Source organism: Mycetomoellerius zeteki, unplaced genomic scaffold (assembly GCF_001594055.1).
Source record: "Mycetomoellerius zeteki isolate Tzet28-1 unplaced genomic scaffold, Tzet1.0 scaffold51, whole genome shotgun sequence".
Lineage (NCBI taxonomy): Eukaryota > Metazoa > Arthropoda > Insecta > Hymenoptera > Formicidae > Mycetomoellerius > Mycetomoellerius zeteki.
In genome coordinates this window covers 102,806-123,998 of record NW_017257512.1, presented here as the reverse complement: position 1 = coordinate 123,998, position 21,193 = coordinate 102,806, and the positions used below count along the sequence as shown (strand labels likewise).

The 21,193-nt window shown below is 34.7% G+C and overlaps 1 protein-coding gene across 2 annotated transcripts in view; it reads right to left on the bottom strand.

Annotated features, from left to right (window-relative positions):
* shot (dystonin-like protein short stop) overlaps positions 1 to 21,193 on the bottom strand; it is a 106,352-nt gene that overhangs the window by 60,654 nt on the left and 24,505 nt on the right. For both annotated transcript variants that reach the window (XM_018455747.1, XM_018455749.1), the window contains exons 4-5: positions 13,498 to 13,587; positions 12,554 to 12,724 (exon numbers count right to left, since the gene is read on the bottom strand). In XM_018455747.1, coding sequence (XP_018311249.1) covers positions 12,554 to 12,724; positions 13,498 to 13,587 — 261 coding nt within the window. The remainder of the gene's footprint in view (positions 1 to 12,553; positions 12,725 to 13,497; positions 13,588 to 21,193) is intronic.

Here is a 21,193-nt window from a genome sequence, read left to right as displayed (position 1 = left end):
CAAAAATTGGCTGCTGCAGCCAATTAAAAATGCTATGCCATATTTTACCATCTAATTTGCTGCAGCAGCCAATCTTTTTTTCAGTGTAGCCATGTTTACATTATGATCAAGTTAAGTGAGATTAAGGCCGTTTCACAACTCACGATTAACTCTTAATCGGAGTTCAATTTATTCATTATCTCTTTCCAATTCTAGAATTGGAAAGAAATGACAAACAAGTTGGACTTCGATTAAGAGTTAACCGTGAGTTGTAAAACTGGGCCTAATGCCTAGATTCTAAGTAGAATCGTAAGGCTATACAGGCTCGTAACATATTCCTATAAGATTTGTAAGAATTTTTAAGCACTTAATACCTTTATACAATATTTTTGCAGACAGCTTCTTACTAGCCATAAAATTTACAAGAAATCGTAGATATTTACGAATAATTGTACATCTTATACGATATATTCGCATAAAATTAGAATACTAGTCACAAGTTCTTACAAATTTTACGAGAACACATTACGAGCTTTACGATTCTGCTTAGAATTGACCCATAAGTCTAAACTACAAATAACGAAGAAACGAAAACCCTTAATTTCTTTTAACTGTTTCATTCTTTTTATCCAGTCATTTTCGATAACTTCGACGTGCAGTGTATTTCCCCACCATATTTCCTCAAAGTAGCGAAAGGAAGGGATCATTGATACGCCCCGCTGTACATCGCGAGCTGCGATCGATCGCGCATGCGTTCTAGGCTCGATCGACTTCGCGCGCCGGTGGGACCCGGTATTACGATCGGCGAAGACCCCACGAAGAGGCTTCTTCCTCCTCCACCACCAGACGTCGTTGCGCGTCCTTCCTCCTTTTCCTTTTCTAGAGATTTTGCGTTTCGCCGGCGTGCGCGCACGCAGGAGTACATATATAATACGTGACCATATCTTAATGCGCGTCCCACGACATTCCGTTCGTCAGGGTCTCGAACGGTACCGTGCATAATTCACGCGTGAGCGGTGGCGTATGGTTATCGCGATATCAAGGTCATACCACGATCGGGCACGCGACCTTGGTAAAGACCGAGATTCCTCGAACGGGCCTAAAAAGGAAGCGGAGCAGTGCAGGATTTTTAATGACGTCATTGGTAATTCGCGGTTCGGTTTCGGGCGAAACTGATAAGAGTGCGATGATAAGCGCCGCGATGATAACGATAAGAGAACACGAGAGAAACAAGATGAGAGCATTCGCAAGATAGGATACTGTGTACGGAATACGAAAAACTATGAGTTAAAAAATATAATTATATAAAATATAATCTATGCTTTAAGGATATATAGTTTCTGCAAAAAGTGACTCGAATTGGCAATTTACACTTTCCCTATAAAGAATTAATGTTACAAAACAGTTCAATAAGGTCAATATTTATATTTAAAAATATCAATTAAATTTTATAGTTTGAATGAAAATTTTTAATTTCACTTTAATTATTTTTTAAAAACATGTCTACTTCTTATCGAAATAATTTTTTACTCAGATTCTGAATTACTGCTAAACACTTTTTGTATTACTTTCAAAGATATTGTAGAAAAATCTGTAACGTTTTGTTTTGTTAAAACATCCTTGTGTAATACATCCTTAATATAACTTCAATCTTCACTAATAAAAGTACAAACATTAAAAAATAAAAATACACTGGATTCAATAATTATTTTTCAAAATCCAGAATCTTTTAGAAAGAGGAATTCCAGAAAACTAAATTATAGACTTATTAATTGCTGTATAAATAGTTATTCCAGAAATATGCGGAAACAGAATTTGCTGCTATGAGATATCATTTGCATCTGCATTAATAGTACGTAGGACTTCTAACGAATAAACAATCTCGTGGAATGGCGTGGGTCCGATTTGGGCTGTGTATTCCGAGTCCGGCAATGATTATAAATATTTAGAAATATAAGCGAGCGAGGTCTTTATGTTAATAAGCTGCTTGCGAGCTGAAATGTCACGCAACGCAGATCGTAAATCAGCATGGAAACGAGTATCGATACGCTTTTGATTCTCGTGGACCAAACGTGGTAACGTTGAGATCCGAATGTGATAATTATATAGTAGCGCGATCCTTTTATGCTGCTCGAGGGCAATCGAGATAATAGAATGATGGAAAATCGATGTCGTAATCGTCGTTAGAAGAAAAAACGACTTCCATGATAATTTGCTTCCTCGTTAATAGCGTTTTCAAACGTAACGATGTATGTACGAGCGACTTTGATCCTGTCATGTAATTTTCCGACGATGTTATTTCGGGATAAATTGCGATCATACATCACACCGTGCCATCTTCTATAGAATGCTATAAAAACATTTGGAGTACAAACGACGGGAAGGAAAAGCGACCTACTTGCGGTTTTTCATTCTTTTCCTGCACTCTTGCGGTGTGTACCCTGTATCCGTCGATCCAAGATACGTGACATAAATTGTGAGTAGTAAAATAGATCGTGAAAGCCTGTACTAGATGTCTAAATCATCTACATTATTTAAGGCCATGGCACACAAAAAAACTTAAGCAGTAAAACGTACTCAGTAAAGCGAATTGACCAATCATAGTAGAGTCCGCAAGGCCATAATGTAACAGTACACGGAAAGAATTTTTTCTTAGAGTTTACCCTGAAAATATTATATGATAGTCATGGGACAACAATGTATTTTCAAGAATTTTAATGTAAATCTCTCTCATTCATTAATAAAACTACAATAAAATATAAAATAAGTTTGATTAATTTTATTAAAGTACATAATAAAAATCTTTAAAATATTGTATTGTATCACAACTACCGCATTTTCGGGGTAAATTTTAAAACAAAATTCTCTCTGTGTAGCCAATCCAACATATTGATTCCCTTACTGCTTACGTCTTACTGCCTTAAGTTTTTTGTGTGCCATAGCCTTTACGTCGAGCTTTTAGATACTCAATTATTATCAGACATTTGACAGTTCAATCAAAACGATTAAAAACAAATAAGGAAGCGAGGGTAAGAATTCTCAGACGGTGAAGTGCACGGACGATCTCCGATCGATATGGCACACAATCGTGCCTTTATTACAAATTCATACGCGTGCCAGTACTTAGAGAAGCGACGGTTAACGAATCCTCGGGAAAAAAAAGAGAGAAAATGAAAGACGTCAGCAAACAAGGGAGCTTATTGTTAGTGTGCGAAAAAAAGAAGGTAAAATTGTGCTTTCATGATTATGGTAGCAACGGCCAAAAATCTTAACGCTTGCAGTCTATTAAATTTCGTTTTGCAGTAAGAGGAGGAATGTGCTTTTATATATTGGCTCCTATTAACCCTTAAAATCCATTCTACAATTACGTAAACGTAATTGTAAATGATAATTGTAAGAATTGACCAAATACAATCATATTCTCCTCATTTAACTATGATTGGTCAATTCTTACAATTACACTGAAAGAAAAGATTGGCTGCTGCAGCAAATTAGATGGTAAAATATGGCACAGCATTTTTAATGGGTTGCAGCAGTCAATCGAAATCCTATACTGACATTGTGAATAGGCTAACGCAACCAAAAATTGGCTGCCGCAGCCAATTAAAAATGCTACGCCATATTTTACCGTCTAATTTGCTGCAGCAGCCAATCTTTTTTTTCCAGTATACAACCACTTATAACTACGTTAATTTATCAATCGTACTTTTGAAGAATTATATCTTCACCCATGTTAAGAATCATTGCTATGTATCTACTTACTACGTTAATTAAATCGCGGTGCAGATATTATAATTGCAGTACGGCCGGTGGCGCCGAGCTAACTGCATACCGAGATCACCAGACGGATATGAAGTCATCGCACCCGAGGCTACTTGATTCGCTCAGTCGTGGCTTCCGCCGTCGTGGGTACGCTAATTCGTTGCCTTTGGTGCAAAGACGAAATACAATCCAACCGCTATAACGTGCGCATTATATCGCGCACTAGAACGTACAATGATCTCTTTCGTACAATGGTAAAGAAATAAGAAAGTGACAGCGGACGACAGTGACGAACACAATGAGCAATTTCTCTCCGACAGTAACGATAGAAAAGGCTTATAAATAAGCAAACAAAGTATATAAATTTAAATAAAACCTATTGTATGTATGTATACATACACATATATGGCTAAAAAAGATAATATTAATATCGTCTCTGCGTACCGAATACCAGCTTTCGCTCAGCGTCGGGTGCCAAGATAAACAACATGCAATTAAAGGCCATGTCAATCGAGAGTGGATCAATCGGTACAGAAAAAGTTCGAATACCGTCACGACACATTACGAATGCCGGTTTTGCGAAAACGGCAACCAATGGCCGGACGAGACGCCTTTCCCTTCGCCGTCGTGCGAAGAGAGTGAAAACTCGTAATCAGCACGTACGTATCGAAACCTGTACTTACAGACTCTCAATGATTTCGCACAGGTGATGTCATTCGTAATAGCGTCATCATTCGACGCGTCCGTTTAAAAGCAATTTAAAAGAGCGCCAAAACGAGCGAAATACTTCTTATTCCGAAGATCGAAATCATATTAATTGTTCTTTGAAAAAGATAGAATAACAATTTAAACCGTACTTCTTATTTAATTAAATTATTATTTAATTTATTATTTAATAAAAATTATATTAATTTCTTTTAGTTTTAGTTGGCAAGAATAAAAATGTTTATTCTTGCCAAAAAAACTAAAAGAAATTAATCTAAGATATAATTTTTATCAAATCTGTTATTAAACAGAAAATACAATTGAAATTGTTATTTTTTTTCCGAGGTAAAGAACAGTTAATGTGATATTCATTAGATAAAATATGATGCATAATAAAGTAAGCAATATAAGAAAATAAGATTGTCAAGACGCAGTAAAGGAGCTACAGCAACTTATAATAAAGTTGCATTTGACAGAGAAGGAGAGAATGATAAACTTGTAAATTTATAGATTCCTCGAAGCGACATTTACGCGATCGATTAACGAAGACCTTCGGCTGCGAACGCACCTATCTTGGGGGAACTTAATATTGCGATTCGTTGTTTTTTAAAGTGATCGTTTTATCGCCGATTCCACCTACGCAATTTTGCTGCGAAACAAAAACATCGCTTATAACGTACGATTCCACGTGCATGCTTTTACATAAGAATTATAGTATTTTTCTCAATATTTTTCTCAAATAAACTAAATGTACCAAGTTTCCCTTATTAAATTTCTCAGCTGTACATACATGATTGCGATATTGAATCGAATCGTGTCATTGCGCAGATTGGAGGTCGCAGCATAGACGAGCATGTGAAAATTAGCAAGGTGAGCTGTTAATCTTCACAATACAAACTCGATATCAGCCTTTGATAAAAACATTCTAAGACATTGGAACAGTGGCCAGAGAGAAACCGTAAGTGTAATATAAATCCTGATTTTTCTTAGTCGTAAGAATATTTTGTAACGTTAATAGGAAATGTTGCAACTAATACTAATCATGACGTTGCGTTGATTTTATTAAAAAATATATTTATCACTCTAAACAAAATTTCGCACAACGAAAGAGAGACAGAAAATATTTCATGAATCAGTAAAAATTAAAGCCCAATTTTAAATTCAAATATATTTCTTAAGTTTGATATTTGTTATTATTTCGATTCATATACCTGGATGTATCAATAAGAATATATTCTGGCATATATTTAAAATAGATTTGAATAAAAAAAAGATACATTTAAAACATTTAAATAAGTTTGCGTGAATTTTTAAAAAAGGCAGATAAGTGAGTAATTTGAATATCCTGGACATTATTCGCAAACAAGAAAGAGAATTTTACTTTCTTTCCTTGTCAGAAAATTCTTCCAAAGAATTAATAATGGCTATTTTATTCAGATAGAAGATTTTTTCGTAAATTTTTAAATAAAACACACAATCTGAATATTTTAGATACATATATAAGGTGTCTCAAAAGAGAAGGTTAATATCCGGAGAAGTGATAATATCTATTTTAGTGATAATTAAGCAAAAATGTTTATATGAACGTGTGTCCTATTCCAAACGGTTCATGCATTGATGTTAATGGTGGAATTCTTAAAAATGTATTATATAAACTTTAAAAAACATCTTGAACAATGAATTATTAGAAAAAGTACGTAGGTATCTCTGTCTTAACAGTAATTTTGCAAATGCACTTTCAATCTTGGAAACCGATCGATATAAGACACACACATTCATATGAATTTTTACTTAAAAGGACCGATACCACCTCCTAGAACATTGACCTTTTCTCTTGGCACACCCTGCGTAAGCGAATTTTACTTTCATTCTTTATGAATTTTACTTTCATTCTTTATGAATAAAGTAGTTATGGGCATTCAGGTGGGAACCAAGTGGGAAACCGAGCGCTCATTCATTCGCTCGATGCAATTCTTTTCTTTTAATGGAAAAAAAATATAAATAAAAATAAGCTATATCTTTCGTTATCATGCTCCATCAAACACGTGTACGAATCTTCCCATTTTTATTATTTCGATTCTTATTTTCTCCTTATTGTTCTTAAGATTAAATACAGTTTTGTTTCAGTTTTCCTCAAATATTATCGTAGGTGTGTGCCCGGAATATCGCTCATAAAATTATATGTATGTAGGTGTGTGCCCGGAAAGAATAGTTTGCTAAAGTATCTAAAAATTTAACTAGATACAAATAAAAATAATTTTGTTGAACCATTAAAATAATTACGTAGGAAGTTCTTATATAACTAATTAGTTTTTACACCAAGAAAAATTTCTGGTTGAAAATGAACGGGACAGTAGATACTCATTATATAAATCAGAGTTTCGGTCATCATAGTTATCTTGACTAGAATTATAATAAGATTTAATTATAAAAAATTCTGATTTGTCTATTTTCCATTAGAATTTCAATTAATGTAACCAAATTTTTATCCAGTATACTTATAGTAAGTTGCTAGAATATCAAATCTTTTTACAGTATTGCTCATTTATGCTTGACGATACTATATAATTGTTTTGATAGTCCAATAAAATTATTTTTTATATCTAGTTAAATTTTTAGACACTTCAGTAAAGTCGGTTTTCCATGTGTAAATATATGTGAGTGTCTACAGAATGTTGTGCTCGGATTCGTGAGTTCACTAAGCCCACGTGACTGTGCTGATCAGCCATCCGTGCGGGAGCTGCAATTCTTCAGGTGTAACTACCTGTACGAGCCATCTGTGTTTAACGAAGCAAACGTCTTGGCAAGTATCGTCGGTAAAGAAGAAAATAATGCAGCTGCAATTTTAAAATTGCAATAAGGTTTTTGCACTTGCGTAACCACTTTGGTTCCCAAACGTCATCTACACACCCGCTTGAGGGTCATTTAAGGGGTGTAAAGCAATCGACTTACCTTGCGTCGCCAGCTCTGCGGCGCAAAAGAAAAGAAGAAAATTCACGATTAGATTGGGCGACTACAGTAGTTTTATACTTACATTCATATCTACATTCTTTGACAAAAAAAGTTACGTGCATGTTTAGACAAAAGAGCCATTATCTCGGAAACGGTGATAGATATGGCAAAATTGTCACAGGACTATTTCGATATCTCTTGATTAAACCCACGAGAAAAATCCTACGCATCGAAGCCATATCACTGTTATCGAGAAAACAATATCGACGTCTAAACCTGTACGTAACTTTTTTTTGTCAAAAAGATGATTAAGTATACGTTCGATTATACTTAATCGGTTTTGTAAGACTCTGCCTAACAATGTAAACTAAAAATTGCCTAAGTATCTTTAGGATGTATTCTCGCATGCCTCTCGAGTGTCAAAATTTCCTTCTTACGTTCGCCACTCTGATTATCAAGAAGTCAAAGTATATTTCTAACATTTCGCGAAAGACAGAATGTAAAATTGAACGGATCGTCCAAACCATATCTTCTAATTTTACCGGCTATGAAGAATGAGAAAATTATGGAGATAAACTAAAGAAGACCACGAATAAAAAAGGAGAAATAAAGAACTGCAGATGCAAATGATCGTTTCTCACAATTTAAATTTACATCTGGAATTTCTATATAATCTTCCTCCTGTGCTGCGATTCAGGCGGGCGCCATCAGAGGGGGGCAAACACTAGCCGTCTTTATACGATCGCGTAACTCGGTTACTCGGTTCGCGCCTTCAGCTCGGCTTTTTGCGATCGTTCAAAAAGAAACGCGATCTCTCTCGTCGGCATAAATGCATGCCTGATGGGGCGACACGGTAGTGCAGCGCGACTGATGAAAAGAAATATTCATGAGCGAATACAAGAAGCAGCGTTCCGAGAGTCGCACGAGCGTCCCGAGATTCATCGATATCACGCGTGCCAGGATACGGACAATCGACATCAATTGCAGCATCTTCATTCGTGCGCGTTCGTAAATAACGATAGAAAAACTGAAGCCCATATTTACAGTTATTACATAAACTTTGTATCATAAAAGCGCATCAGGCAAGATTTCTCAATCTGAAATCTGTCTGACGATATTTGGAAATTTTTTGTATTTTTTATAAACCGTTAAATATTTTATTGAGGCCAATTTAACATAGTAATATAAATTACTATTAATATTGCTGACATTGCTTGCAATTATTAAATCGGTAATATTTCAAAATTGCGTAGGTGTAATGTATACATAAACTTCTTTAAGTCAAGAATTTTAATTTCCATGGAAATTTTACAAAATTTTCTGCCTTTTCCTTAATTTCCTTGATCATTTTCAATTTCCCTGATAATTCTCTGATTTCCCTGATTTCTAATCCTGTGGCGAATCTGATATTACTAATTTTAGTTGTAACAAATTAAACGCAAATTATTTAATTCTTGTTTTTTATGACAAACTAAACGGTTGATCTATTATTTAATTTTAAAAGATTGAATATATAATTGAATATATAATTTTAATAAATATAAAATTTCCTTCATTTGGAATAACTTTGATTTAAAAATTAAAATTTATTTAAAAGTCTATTGAACAAATTTCTCACATAAGTAATCACATAAGTTCTTTCCTTAGAAAAGTGTTGTGAGATTAAAAATTTATTGACGTAATAAATTTATACGTACACATACGAACATCTCTTAAGAATCAATTATTGAACCGCAAGAAACAAATCTCAAATTGTGTCGAGACAAACTTCCAAGTTATTAAAATCAATTAAATCGCAATTACAAATATGATGTAACAAATATCAAATTGACTTCCAAGATATCTTCATTAAGTCGTATATCACGTCAGTTGATTTCAGTTAAATTCTTCAACAGAAGCAATTATAGGTATGAGCGTAAGTAAATTGCTGGGTGATTAAGATACGGATGCAAAAATCGAAACTTACGTGCGAAACGGCGGGAACAATTCCTAGACTTCAATGAAATCGAAAAGTAATAAAATACCCCTTATATTAAATGATAATATATGCGAGGTGTCCCTGTCCTTCTAGATTGAGCAGATTTCGTGCCGTGCGGAACTCTCGACCAGTCTGCAAGAAGCGAACCGGCGCAGCGCGCCGTCCTCGCTTTCGCTTTTCTTTGGCAATGCACGTGATTCCATACGAGCTATATGTACATTCGTTACCGGCACCTACCACAACGTTACATCGAGACATACGAGTTCTAAAAATAGCACACAACGCACCGGCGAGATGTGACCTATCGCGGTATGCGCGACGCTTGATTAACGCGCACGCTAATCACATTTCATCGCGTCGCTTGAACGTCGCTCGAACATCTTACGTTACGGAATCAATGGAACGCCCATCGCTGTTGGAATTCAATATCTCAAGCCGTGATCAAAGAGACGAGAGACGGCGGGAGACACTTTTCCAGAAGCTGCAAAGCGGAAGGCTCGACACGTATAAATAATCACGTTAGAACCGGGAAATCATGAGAGTTCATTGACATTCTAATAGTCAACCTGTCAAGTTTTATGACACAGGCCACTGGCCGGTGTGATACGAAGTGCAACGGACCGAGAAATGCGGTGCAAAACGCCTTCGCGAAGAATTTGCTTCGCTATAGCAGACATCGGCGCGTCTCGGCGCGACAACGCAAATTGGGCGGAAGGAAGGTTCCATTACGAAACGGCGCGGCACGTCACTCCGATGGGATGACAGTTAAAAAGAAAATGTCAAAATCAACGGTTGATCTCACAGGGTGTTTACTGAAATCTTGTAAAAAAATTCCCTGAGAATTCCCGAATTTTCCAGGTATTTTTGTTATTTTTTAAAATTCTCCAGATAAGATTAGAGAATTTTTTAATGCAACTTTAAAATTTATTGGGGTGCAAGCAATGCAAAACAAAACTATATATTAAAAATTAACAAAAATCAGGGATTCTACGAGAAAATATTTATTATTTTCTACAATTGAAGCCATGAAATCTATATAAGACAATAGGGAAAACTCAAATAGTATCAACTACTCTATTCTGCTGCTTCTACTGTCAACTTGATTCTTTTAATAAAAATACACATAAATATACACAGATGTATATACTGTATTTATCGCTAACTCTGATAGTCAACATTTTGCATTATCAAGAAAAAATAATTAAAGAAATAATATTTTCAGAAAGAGACAGAATTAAGTTCAAAAGTAAAATTTAAAAAATTTCCTTTTGAGATTAAATAAAATTCCATGAAAATTCCTCATTTTCAAAGGTAAAAAAAATCCCTTAAAAATTTCAGGTTTTTCTCTTGTTTTTCCGGGTAGTAAACACCTTGTTTTTTTACAAATTATCCCGCGTCTCGTAATTAAAAATACACCTTCGCGCGTTGCAATGAAAATCCGTTTCAAGCTGCCACGCTCGTCGAAAGAGACGACTCTTATAGACGTAACTTTCAACGTTTCCTGTCCAGCATTCCGCCACGTGTTGCAAATTGCAATGCGAAATAATAATATCACGACGGTGAAAACGTCAAAGAAAAATCGCTTAATTGCCTGTTCAGTTCTGCAGCAAGTGACCGAGTATAGCCATTTCCAACACGACGAAAGTACTGCCGCGCCCAGTAGAATCAACGTATTCCGTTAGTTCAACGGTACGTGAATGAGTACACAAATGCAAAATACTTTCGACATGACGCCAGCCATGTCGCGACAACGTTTAAATGCAGTCGATTTGAAAAGACTAATGAATATTCCTGACTATTACCGCGCGAATATTAAAACCATAAGACAAAAATAATGTATGGACTATTCTATTCTAAAGAAAAGATGAATTTTACTCAATTTTGAAAAATGTTCCACTATGTTCGAACTCTTTCTCTACACGAAAAGAACGATTTTTTACGAAATCTCTACACCTAAAGAATAATTTTCCTGAAGTATTTAAAAATTTAGATAGATAGAAATTTGAAAATAATTTTGTTAGACTATCAAAATAATTATGTAGGAACAATTTTCAGATACTTCAGCAAAATCGTTCTTTTCATAAAATTTAGTTTGATACAAATCTATAAATATTATAGTTGGACTATCAAAATGATTATTATAGTAGAATACTCGGACATGATGAGCAATATATATTATAGAAAGTTTTAACATTCTAGCAATCAACTTGAGCATCCTACATAATTGTTCTATGGCCCAATAAAATTATTTTCAGATCTAGCTAAATTTTTAAATACTTCGTCCTTTTTGTGTATCCAATATTTGATTCACTACGCCTTTCATGTACATTTAAAAGTATTCCAGATTGTTTAAAAACGCTCAAAACTTTTTGATGCTTCGGTGGTAGAACTAAATTATGAGAAAGTGTATTTCTCGAACGCTCTGCACGTATTTCACTTTCTATCGAGTTTCATGGTTGACTGACGCATCGTGTAGTCCGATGGACACATTACAGCAAATTGCGATGGGCGGTTTTCATCATGCTGACATTGCAGCCGCTTCATTTGCATTATACAAGCGGTGCCGTAGATATTAAATACCAGAGAATAAGCTGGGAAGAAACTGGCGATTATTTTAACAAGGCAGTAATAACTTTGGAATTGATATTTTAAAAAATTTAGAAAATGTCAGAAATCAATTATCGACTCAGAGAAAATTAAACTTTAAACTTAGAAAAGTGTGAAACTTGCCCTCCATCTAATTTCATGTAAACTGCAACAAAATCTAAATTCGTCGGAACATAATTGTCGAAATACATAATACGGGAAACTGAAAAATATGACGTGCATGACAATGATGGTCTCTGTATTTCAATCTTCGTTCTAGAAAAGTCCGACTCCGATAAGTCTGCAGTCAAAAAGGAGTACATGACTTCCGGAACTCCCTGAATACCAAACGGGCGTAAAATGCAGCATATGCGTGCGAGCGAGCTCGCGCGACGCATAAATTTACGACACTACTCGCACGTTACTGGTAAATTCGACATAAACGCGTAGGGTGGCCGTGGGTTGTTACTTCATGACGCCTGGTCGATTCGAAAGGCGAACCTCACTCGTTTGGAGTTCATCGTTATTGCGATCGTTAACTCGGAGAATCGCGCTTATCATCACGTTTTGCAAAATGGCTGAGCTACTTACCTGGAAGTGCAAGATAATAGTCCATATCAGGCCGAGTGTGAGTTTCGGGTTACCGTCCACGATATCCTCCGCCCGGATGTTGACCAGCTTGATCTTCTTGTATCGTAAAAAATCGAGGGCCATCTGCACGTTCTGCAGCATGTGAAAGCGCATTCGGCCCCTCTCCCGCGGCTGGAAAATGCGATCAGTTTATCGTTAATTACATTCAATTGGGGATAATTATCGCTGGTTGATCCAATTGTCGTATAGAGTTCAATTCCAGAACTCAATGATAAATACTCTGCTCCCGTGAAAGGAGCTGACTCAAATTTACGAAGCACCCACACAAGAAACAGATCCGCGATAAAAAACTCGACAATAAATTGAATTTATTTAACCTTTTAAAGAGAAAATACATGACTTTGATTGTCATCGTTAATATCTTTTTCTTAACTTTTGAATGGGTAGGTGGAGTGGCCACAGCACCCCAAGAATAGTTTTCTTAAAAACTTTGTTCTTGAAAAGAAAAATAAAAAGTATTGCCAAGAAACCCAGAAGTCTTAAAATTTTTTAAGTCTTTTCAATCCAATGAGATCCAAAATAACAACTTTCAAATAGTGCTACAGCAAAATCTATTTATATGGTGCTGTTCTCTAATAGTGCTTATGGAGACTTTTGATCAGCGTCTCATAAACTAAATATCACGATTTCAACTAATTTAATTCGAATCACTTTTTTCATATCCCTTAACTAAAAATTAACATACTAATAATTAACATACTAGAGAGGTCCTTTAATTAAAAATACTATAAAAAATACAACTATAAAATTAAAATTTTTAGGAAATATTTAGAAGAGCACCCCATCTACCGACTTGCGTATCTTTAAATCACTTTAAAGGTTAAGATAATAATGGAGAATAAATATAGAAATATCGCTCCGAGAACATCGCGAGAAGTACTCACAAGGTGCTCGCCCGAGAGCACTTCCAGCAAGGAGATGAGATTGTGGCCGTCGCGTAGATCCTCGAACAGGTCCCCGACATGTCTGCTCGCCTGCAACAAATTCCAAAAGGGGCAAGTTAATTGCCGCTTTTCACATCGAGTCAAGCACATATCTGGCGGCGCAAAAAAAAATACATCAAAACGACTGACGTAAGAAAAAAACAGACAACCAAGTAGGAAAATAAGAATGCGTAAGGGTATAGTCCATCGGCGATGTACTCAAGCGATTACCATGAATAGAAAATGAAAAAACCGCAGGAATGTCGGGAGTTACATACACATAATGTAAATAGCGAAAGCGTGGGATTTTGTCAAATGTGCACAAGTATCGTCAACATAATCATAGCTGCTGTTTGCGCATGACGTAATAAAGATATGCGACATTCGCGCGGATTATACTACTCGAAATTTTACACAATTCTAATTATATCGTATTATATCAAGCTGTAGTAATACTACACTGAAAAAAAATATAGTCAATTTTAACAAATATTTAGTTCAATACTGCCAACTAAATATAAAGATATATTATTAAATATAAAGATATATTTATTTGATACAAGAAACATTAATTTGATTTAACAATCATTCCTTTTAGTGAACAAATATTTATTTACTGTAAGTAAATGTTTAGTTGGTAGTATCGAACTAAATATTTATTAAAATTGACTATATTTTTTTTCCAGTGTAGTAATCCCGTCTGTACATTGTTAAATTCATAAACTCTCTCTCTGTCAAACTGTCAACTGTTCCTAACATAATATAGAAAACTATAATTTTTTTATCACACGTGTTAAAAAACACGTGTAATACATTCTTAAATAATTTAACTCAAGAAATGTATTAAATTTTAATTTATTGTTTACTAAGTGCATACATTAATATGGACGTTGTTTTAAACTACACTGTCAAACTACAACTGTTAAATCTACAGTGTAAAATTTAACTTAACGTGAGTCGCCATTGCTCCTACTCAATCGTATCGTTATTTTATACTAAAACAATGGTTATATTTGACGCTATACAGTGTCAAATTGACACGATATAGTGTCAAATTTAACTATCATTTTGGTAAAAAATAACGATATATTTAGTAGGAGCAGTGGCGACTCACGTTAGGTTAAATTTGATACTATAGATTTAACAGTGTAAACAATTCAACCACAGAAAAGGATTCATTTATATTTTAATAGATACATGGAAGTAAAAAATAACAAAGCGTTATTTAACTCAAGATTGAGTTAACGCTCTTTTGAGATTTAACAGCACACAGAGGAATATCAAGGAAGAAGGAACAGCGGTAATTAAACGGGTAAAATCATCGAGATGTCTGAAATCGTTTCCCGACTCCCGACATCCGAATCCGATTACGCGTACAAGTAAACGCATGCTGATTTACAGACCGGTTTTAAAAATACACATTAAGCTCGGCGCATTCGTTACCATATCGGTCGACCAATGGTCAACTCGAGCATGCACTGCGAATACGTCATCACGTGCAGGTGTTAGTCAGACAATGACGCGTTAATAACATGGAAGAACACTTGTTATAAAGGACGACTTCTCGCAAGATCAGGCGACGAGCGAGTGTAATATACCGCATATTTTATATAATTTTTTACATTCTTTGTATGTTTTACATAATTTTTTAAATTCGTAACATTGCGAGAGTTGATGATCTACTGTGTAAATAAAACGATAAATCATGCATATCGTCGGGGCTGATAACGAATGAGAGCTATGAACTTACGGTGGGGGAACAGCATGGTTGGTTGTTCACAAGGACGCACACGTGTAGACACGTGTAAGTCTGAAAAAGATAGCGATGAGAACCGTCACCATGGATTAGTAAAGAGGGACTCGCATGGGCACGGGCGGATAATAATTTTTTTCAGGACTCGAAACTGATAATTTTTAGGGAATCGAGCAATTGGCGTGATCGAATGTAATATTAACCTTTCATTACTTGTGTACAGTATCCAGGCTATTCAAATCTTATAAATTCGTTATACTTCAATTTATAATGTTAAATTATACTCAGTTAGAGTTATTTTTAACCAGTTTTAATCAGAGTTTTTACAGGTCGCTACTGCTTTTACTCAATAACATTAATTTAAAACAATAAAGTTAAATTGAATTTAACTAAAAAAAATGTATTAAATTTGATTGAAATTTAGTCTATTGTTCACTAAATGTATACGTTAATATGGACGTTATTTATAGCAGAAATAATTGACTTACATTTTGACACACATAAAAATTAAAATTAACAAAATGTTATTTAACTCAAGGGATGAGTTATCATTGTTTATTTGATATCTATAACAGTGCAAATATATGAATACTATTTATATATAAGCAATGTTATATTTAAAATAAATCACACTTAAAGAAAATTCTTGTATTTATTTTTGTCTAAAGCGAGTATGAAATATTACGAATATTTATTTAATTGTAAATCATTAAAGAGAACAACGAAAATTGAGATATAATGTCAGAAACATCCCACGCAAGTAATTACATGTAAAAAAAATTCACGCGAGTAATGCAAGGTTAAAAAGAATGCTCCTTTCTTGTACCGGATATTTCTAGCTAAAAATATCTTCATAATACAAAATTAAGATACTTTGAACTTTCAAAAATATTTTTAGAGTGTGATACAATCAACTTTTATTAAAATTATTCTCTACACATATTCATGTATTTAAAAAGAAAAATTATATCCGCCCCTGCGCGCAAGCGTGTGCATCGCGTGCGTCGCACACGCATGCACTCTTGCGTGCGTCGCGTGTCCTGCACAGCCAGGTGAGTAAATGTCAAGCGATTGACAGAACAGCGCGTGATCCGCCTCCCATCCGCCTTTCGTAACCGTGACTAATTGCAACAAGTCGCGTCTATGCGTCTCAAAGGATGATTTTGACGTGTTCCATTTTACGACATTGCGACACTCGTTCCTTTCTATTGCGTGTGAATAGGATTAATAGCAGTATCGAAAAAGTCGATGATTATATCACGCGCGTCGTAAAATCTATAAACATTGACATGATTCAATCGTAAACGTCGCAATACGTGCATCATAAAAAGTACGTTATAAAAATGATGATAAAGCGGTGGCTTTAAAATCCTAAAGAAAAAAGACAGTTTGCCCCAAACAAGCAGATTTTTTATTTTAAAACGTAGAAAAATTTCATGGAAATCACTCAAATAAATATTCGACCATTATATAACATATAAATTTAATTATCATATAATATATGACGTGAACTATTTATATTTATTATTATGTTTTATTAACTGAGATAAAAAAATAATTATTCTGAACGTAGTTCGCAAATGTTTCCTATCTGCGTTGGACTAATTCGTTAATAACAATTATGTTACTGCAATTTGTATACTCTTTTCATTAAACCGCGTAATAACAAATTACGACGGACAACCGTTCGCCGACTGTTAGCAAACTCCGTTTACTTAGAATAATAAACGGCTGACTTCGACAGTTTTAAGGTCCAATAATTATAAGTATTTCCGCACAAACTTCTTTCATCTTAACACACGTAAAACACGCTCCCGGACTTTGCTAAATCTATAAGAAGTACACTCCGTGTAATAAATCCGTAATATAAGATTTACATTCGATTTGTACTAAAATAAAATTTGTAATAAAATAAAATCAAAGTCAATAAACAGCAAAAGATAAAATTTAATCTTTTCCAGTAAAATAAATCGATTCGAGCGCAAAATCAGATTAAAATTACATGAATATATATGACTAGAATTAATTACTAACAAAATCAATTAAGAGCGATAAAAAAATAAAATAAAATTTTTAAAAAGAATAAGAACATACACAAAATATACGAAGAGAGCTATCACAGTCGCTATCTTTATATACAGAAAATATCTTCTTAAAATTAGCTCCCGTAGATAGACTGCTTCGTAATTAGTGCTCAATTGCTTTGCACAATATGATTGATTGTGAGCGTCTCATCACATTCACTGTGATTAGTCACTTCGTGCGGCAAGATAGTCGAAATCCTTCGCATTCTAAAGTCACGAGTGAAGGGTCGGATATGCGGTAAAGGGCAGAACGAGAACATTACTTCTGGTATGTCTTGTTCTGTCGCGTGACGCGACTCCGTAATTCCTGACGTGCCGTTTCGGCATGAACGCCACTTTGTCATAGAGGCATTAGAAGCACGGGAGAATAAGAATAACAGATGGGACACGTAACGGTACGATGAATGTTTTTAAGACGGTAATGAAAGTAATTATACCGGCCGTTGCAAACTACGTTCGTAATTTATATGTGCGTTAAGAAAAGTCTTTTGGAAGAATGCGCGAGTCGTTGGTGGGTAACAACCATATATGAAGACTGACACAGCGTTGCTATTATTATTACGGTAACAATCCTCCATTATTTGAAATTGGTTGTTTAAAACAAAACAATTAATGTCACTCGCATAACTTATTCTAGCCCTTCGGTAGCATTCTCAGTGTGGCTTTCATACCAAAAAGTCTCTTTTACTTTGCTATAGATACTGTAACTATAATGATCACCTGATTTTTTCTTACATAAATGATTATTGTGTTTTTATAGCCCAATTAAAATTACTATTATTAACAATATATTACTGATAGTTTTCCTATTTATTAGTACTTAATAACATTAATAGATATAGATTTAATCAACAATTTTCTAATAAAACTAAATAGAAACCAAACAATTAAATTAAACGAAATAAATAGGTTAAGTATTTATTTTGATAATGTTTCTAAAAAAAAGAAGGATTTTTATTAAAATAACGCTCTTTTTATTGCGAGTTTTCAATGGAATTGCATATTTAAAGGTTCGTGAGAATAATTGTTAAAAAAGAAAAAAAAATATGTTAAATTATATACATACAAAATAATATACTATGACATAATTCACATTTTCTTGCCACTGGGATATAAAAACATCCCAGGTGACTATTCCCAAGTTAATTAAGAGACGTACATTTGCTTGTTACTGTTATATTTTTTATATGTCTGCCGTTTCGACTAAAATAAAATAATATGTTCATTTTTATGTGATACTTATTATAATATTAATGTGATAAGTAAATAATAAAACAGTACAGAGTGGCACCAAAGGCTAAATCTAAGCAACGTACTTTATAAAAATTTTGAGCAATATCGCGATGCACTGATACGATTGTATCTTCATTTTCCTATATCCTAAAAGGAGTTATAATACATACCTTGACGTACTTCCAGTGCTGCAGGAAACACAAAAAAGCAAGAAATCGGGTAATTGCAGTAATGATTTACATATAATTGGTTCAATCGTGTGGGAGGATACGGTGCGTTGAGTACAGCGATTCACTCTTGGTCTTATCGTTAAACATCACCGGTAACACGCGATTATCGTAATTATTGATAAGAATGTGGATCGTGCATTCATGTAAATAACATTTTTTAAATAATATATTTTACGCGGAAGATTTTGCGCAGATATTATTTATTAGCTTCGTTATTACGTTATTTCGTTGAGCTACATTCACTATTCTGGCCTCGGTTTGCGTAGATCGTCCACTTCCGGTATACGTGATTCTGCGAACGTAATACGAAGTCCTACAACGCGAAGTAACAAAATTGCTATCTACGGAGAGCGATGCGCACAACTTGCTGTATTTTGACCAGAATACGATAAAAAAAACACCTAAAGAACAGTTAAAGGCATTGTTTCTCGAGAAATCAGTCTTTATATAATATGAATTTTTCGGAAGAAATATAAAGCGTATATTCGACAATTCACAAAAACACGAGTTAATTTATACAAATTACTAACTAAAGAAAAATTATCCGATAAATATAATAACACTTGTGTAAGATCGATTCTTTTATATTTATTCATCAACTAAAAGATAGGATTATTTGATTTTATTAGTAACAATATCAGTAACTGTGGCATCTAGAAACTTTTAATTTAGAAATTCTATTATTGAAACATAATACAGTGACAAAAAAGTCTAGCTATAAATTTTCTATTTATCAAATCATTAGAAGCATACTAGTATATTTATACAAAAAACAGACTTTGGACACTTAGTTGTATCTTATTAAATATTAAAATTAATAATTAACATTATTTTTGTCATTTTTAGCTTTGATACAAGCTTTAAGGTCAAAAACATATGTATCAACGTATGACAGCGCATCTTTCTACGGATAAATTCTCCCAGACAACTAATAGAGAGGTTTTTAATTCATAAATCGATAAAAATCTTTCGGTACAGTCTTTTTGGTATTTAATAAGATATAACACTCTAGAGTTTTATTTTTTTAAAATACATTACTATACAGTTGGCAAGCTGACGTTATTTATCGACATTATGACATCAAAATGACATCTTTAATGTCATTTTAATGTGAAAAATATCGATGACAAATAGAGTCAGCCACCTGGGTAATAATTTAATAAACACAAAACTTTATAGCCAAACTTTTTTATATGGACAGTTACAGATACAAAAAAAACTCAGAATGCAAATAGGACTCCGGTGGTGTCGGTGGTTACGTAAGCGCCGCGGATTTATGTTGTGAATCAAAGACATACTTGGTCAAAGAGGAAACGAAAGCTAAAAACAACCGCAAAAGGCTCTTTTTCCCCTTTATTCGTGCACCCTCTCTTTAAGTTCACTCGTGCACCGGACGGCTGTCGCGGCGCCCCGAAGAAATTAAACACTACCTCACCTGCCCTACAGCCCCACCTCTACCACCGGGCGGGAGGTGGTAAATCGGGAACGGCACTCTCGAAGAGGGTTTCCGAATAAGGTCAGGCTCGCAAGACCAAACGTGGGCGCGCGAAACCGACCGACCGTGGGTCGATACTGGTAACCGGTAATCGCGTAACGCGTAAATATCGTCGTTATTTTTATGATACCCCCTGTGCTGCGATCATTTCGAGATTTCAAGATGCCAATGAATTCAGTTCCTCAAACTCACCAGGATTCCCCGAAACTAAAAGAAAAGGTTTCTCTCAACTACAGATTCTTCGAAATCCGAAAACGATCTTTCCTCAGCAAATATATCGAGGCGCCAATAGCTTACTTAGTGATTGAAAGTAAATATTGATGAACGTGTTGCTGTGCAGAAATCTTTCAATGGGTTGAACTCGTTCGTCACAAGGTGAGGCTTAAGCAAATAATTGGCGAACGCGTATAAGTTTGTGATACCTTGACCCTGTAGTTGTTCTCGTTACACTGAGAGAGACCGCCCGCACCCGATCGCACGTATCAACAATAGAACGTTATGTCGAGTTACAAAGGTGCACGTGATACATGAGCCAACGTGGAAGGCCGCGATCATTAAAACGCCATTCACACGAAGCACGCTTGATGCTCGTAAGTATTATACTTCGTTCAATGAGAATACAGACGTTTGCTTTCTTTCATTGCGACGACCTCCCTCAATTGCCAATTTCGGTCAAGAAAAAGTCATTCCCAAATTTCTTGATGAATTCGCGAAAGATTTACTAAATCTGACATCTATTATTTTTCGAATTTTTTCACGTAAACAATTTTTTGCAAAAACCAGTTTTTTTAAGTCCCGGGTAGCTTTCCAAGAATTAATATAGGATAACTCCGGCAAATACGCTGGGATTTACACCGCAAAA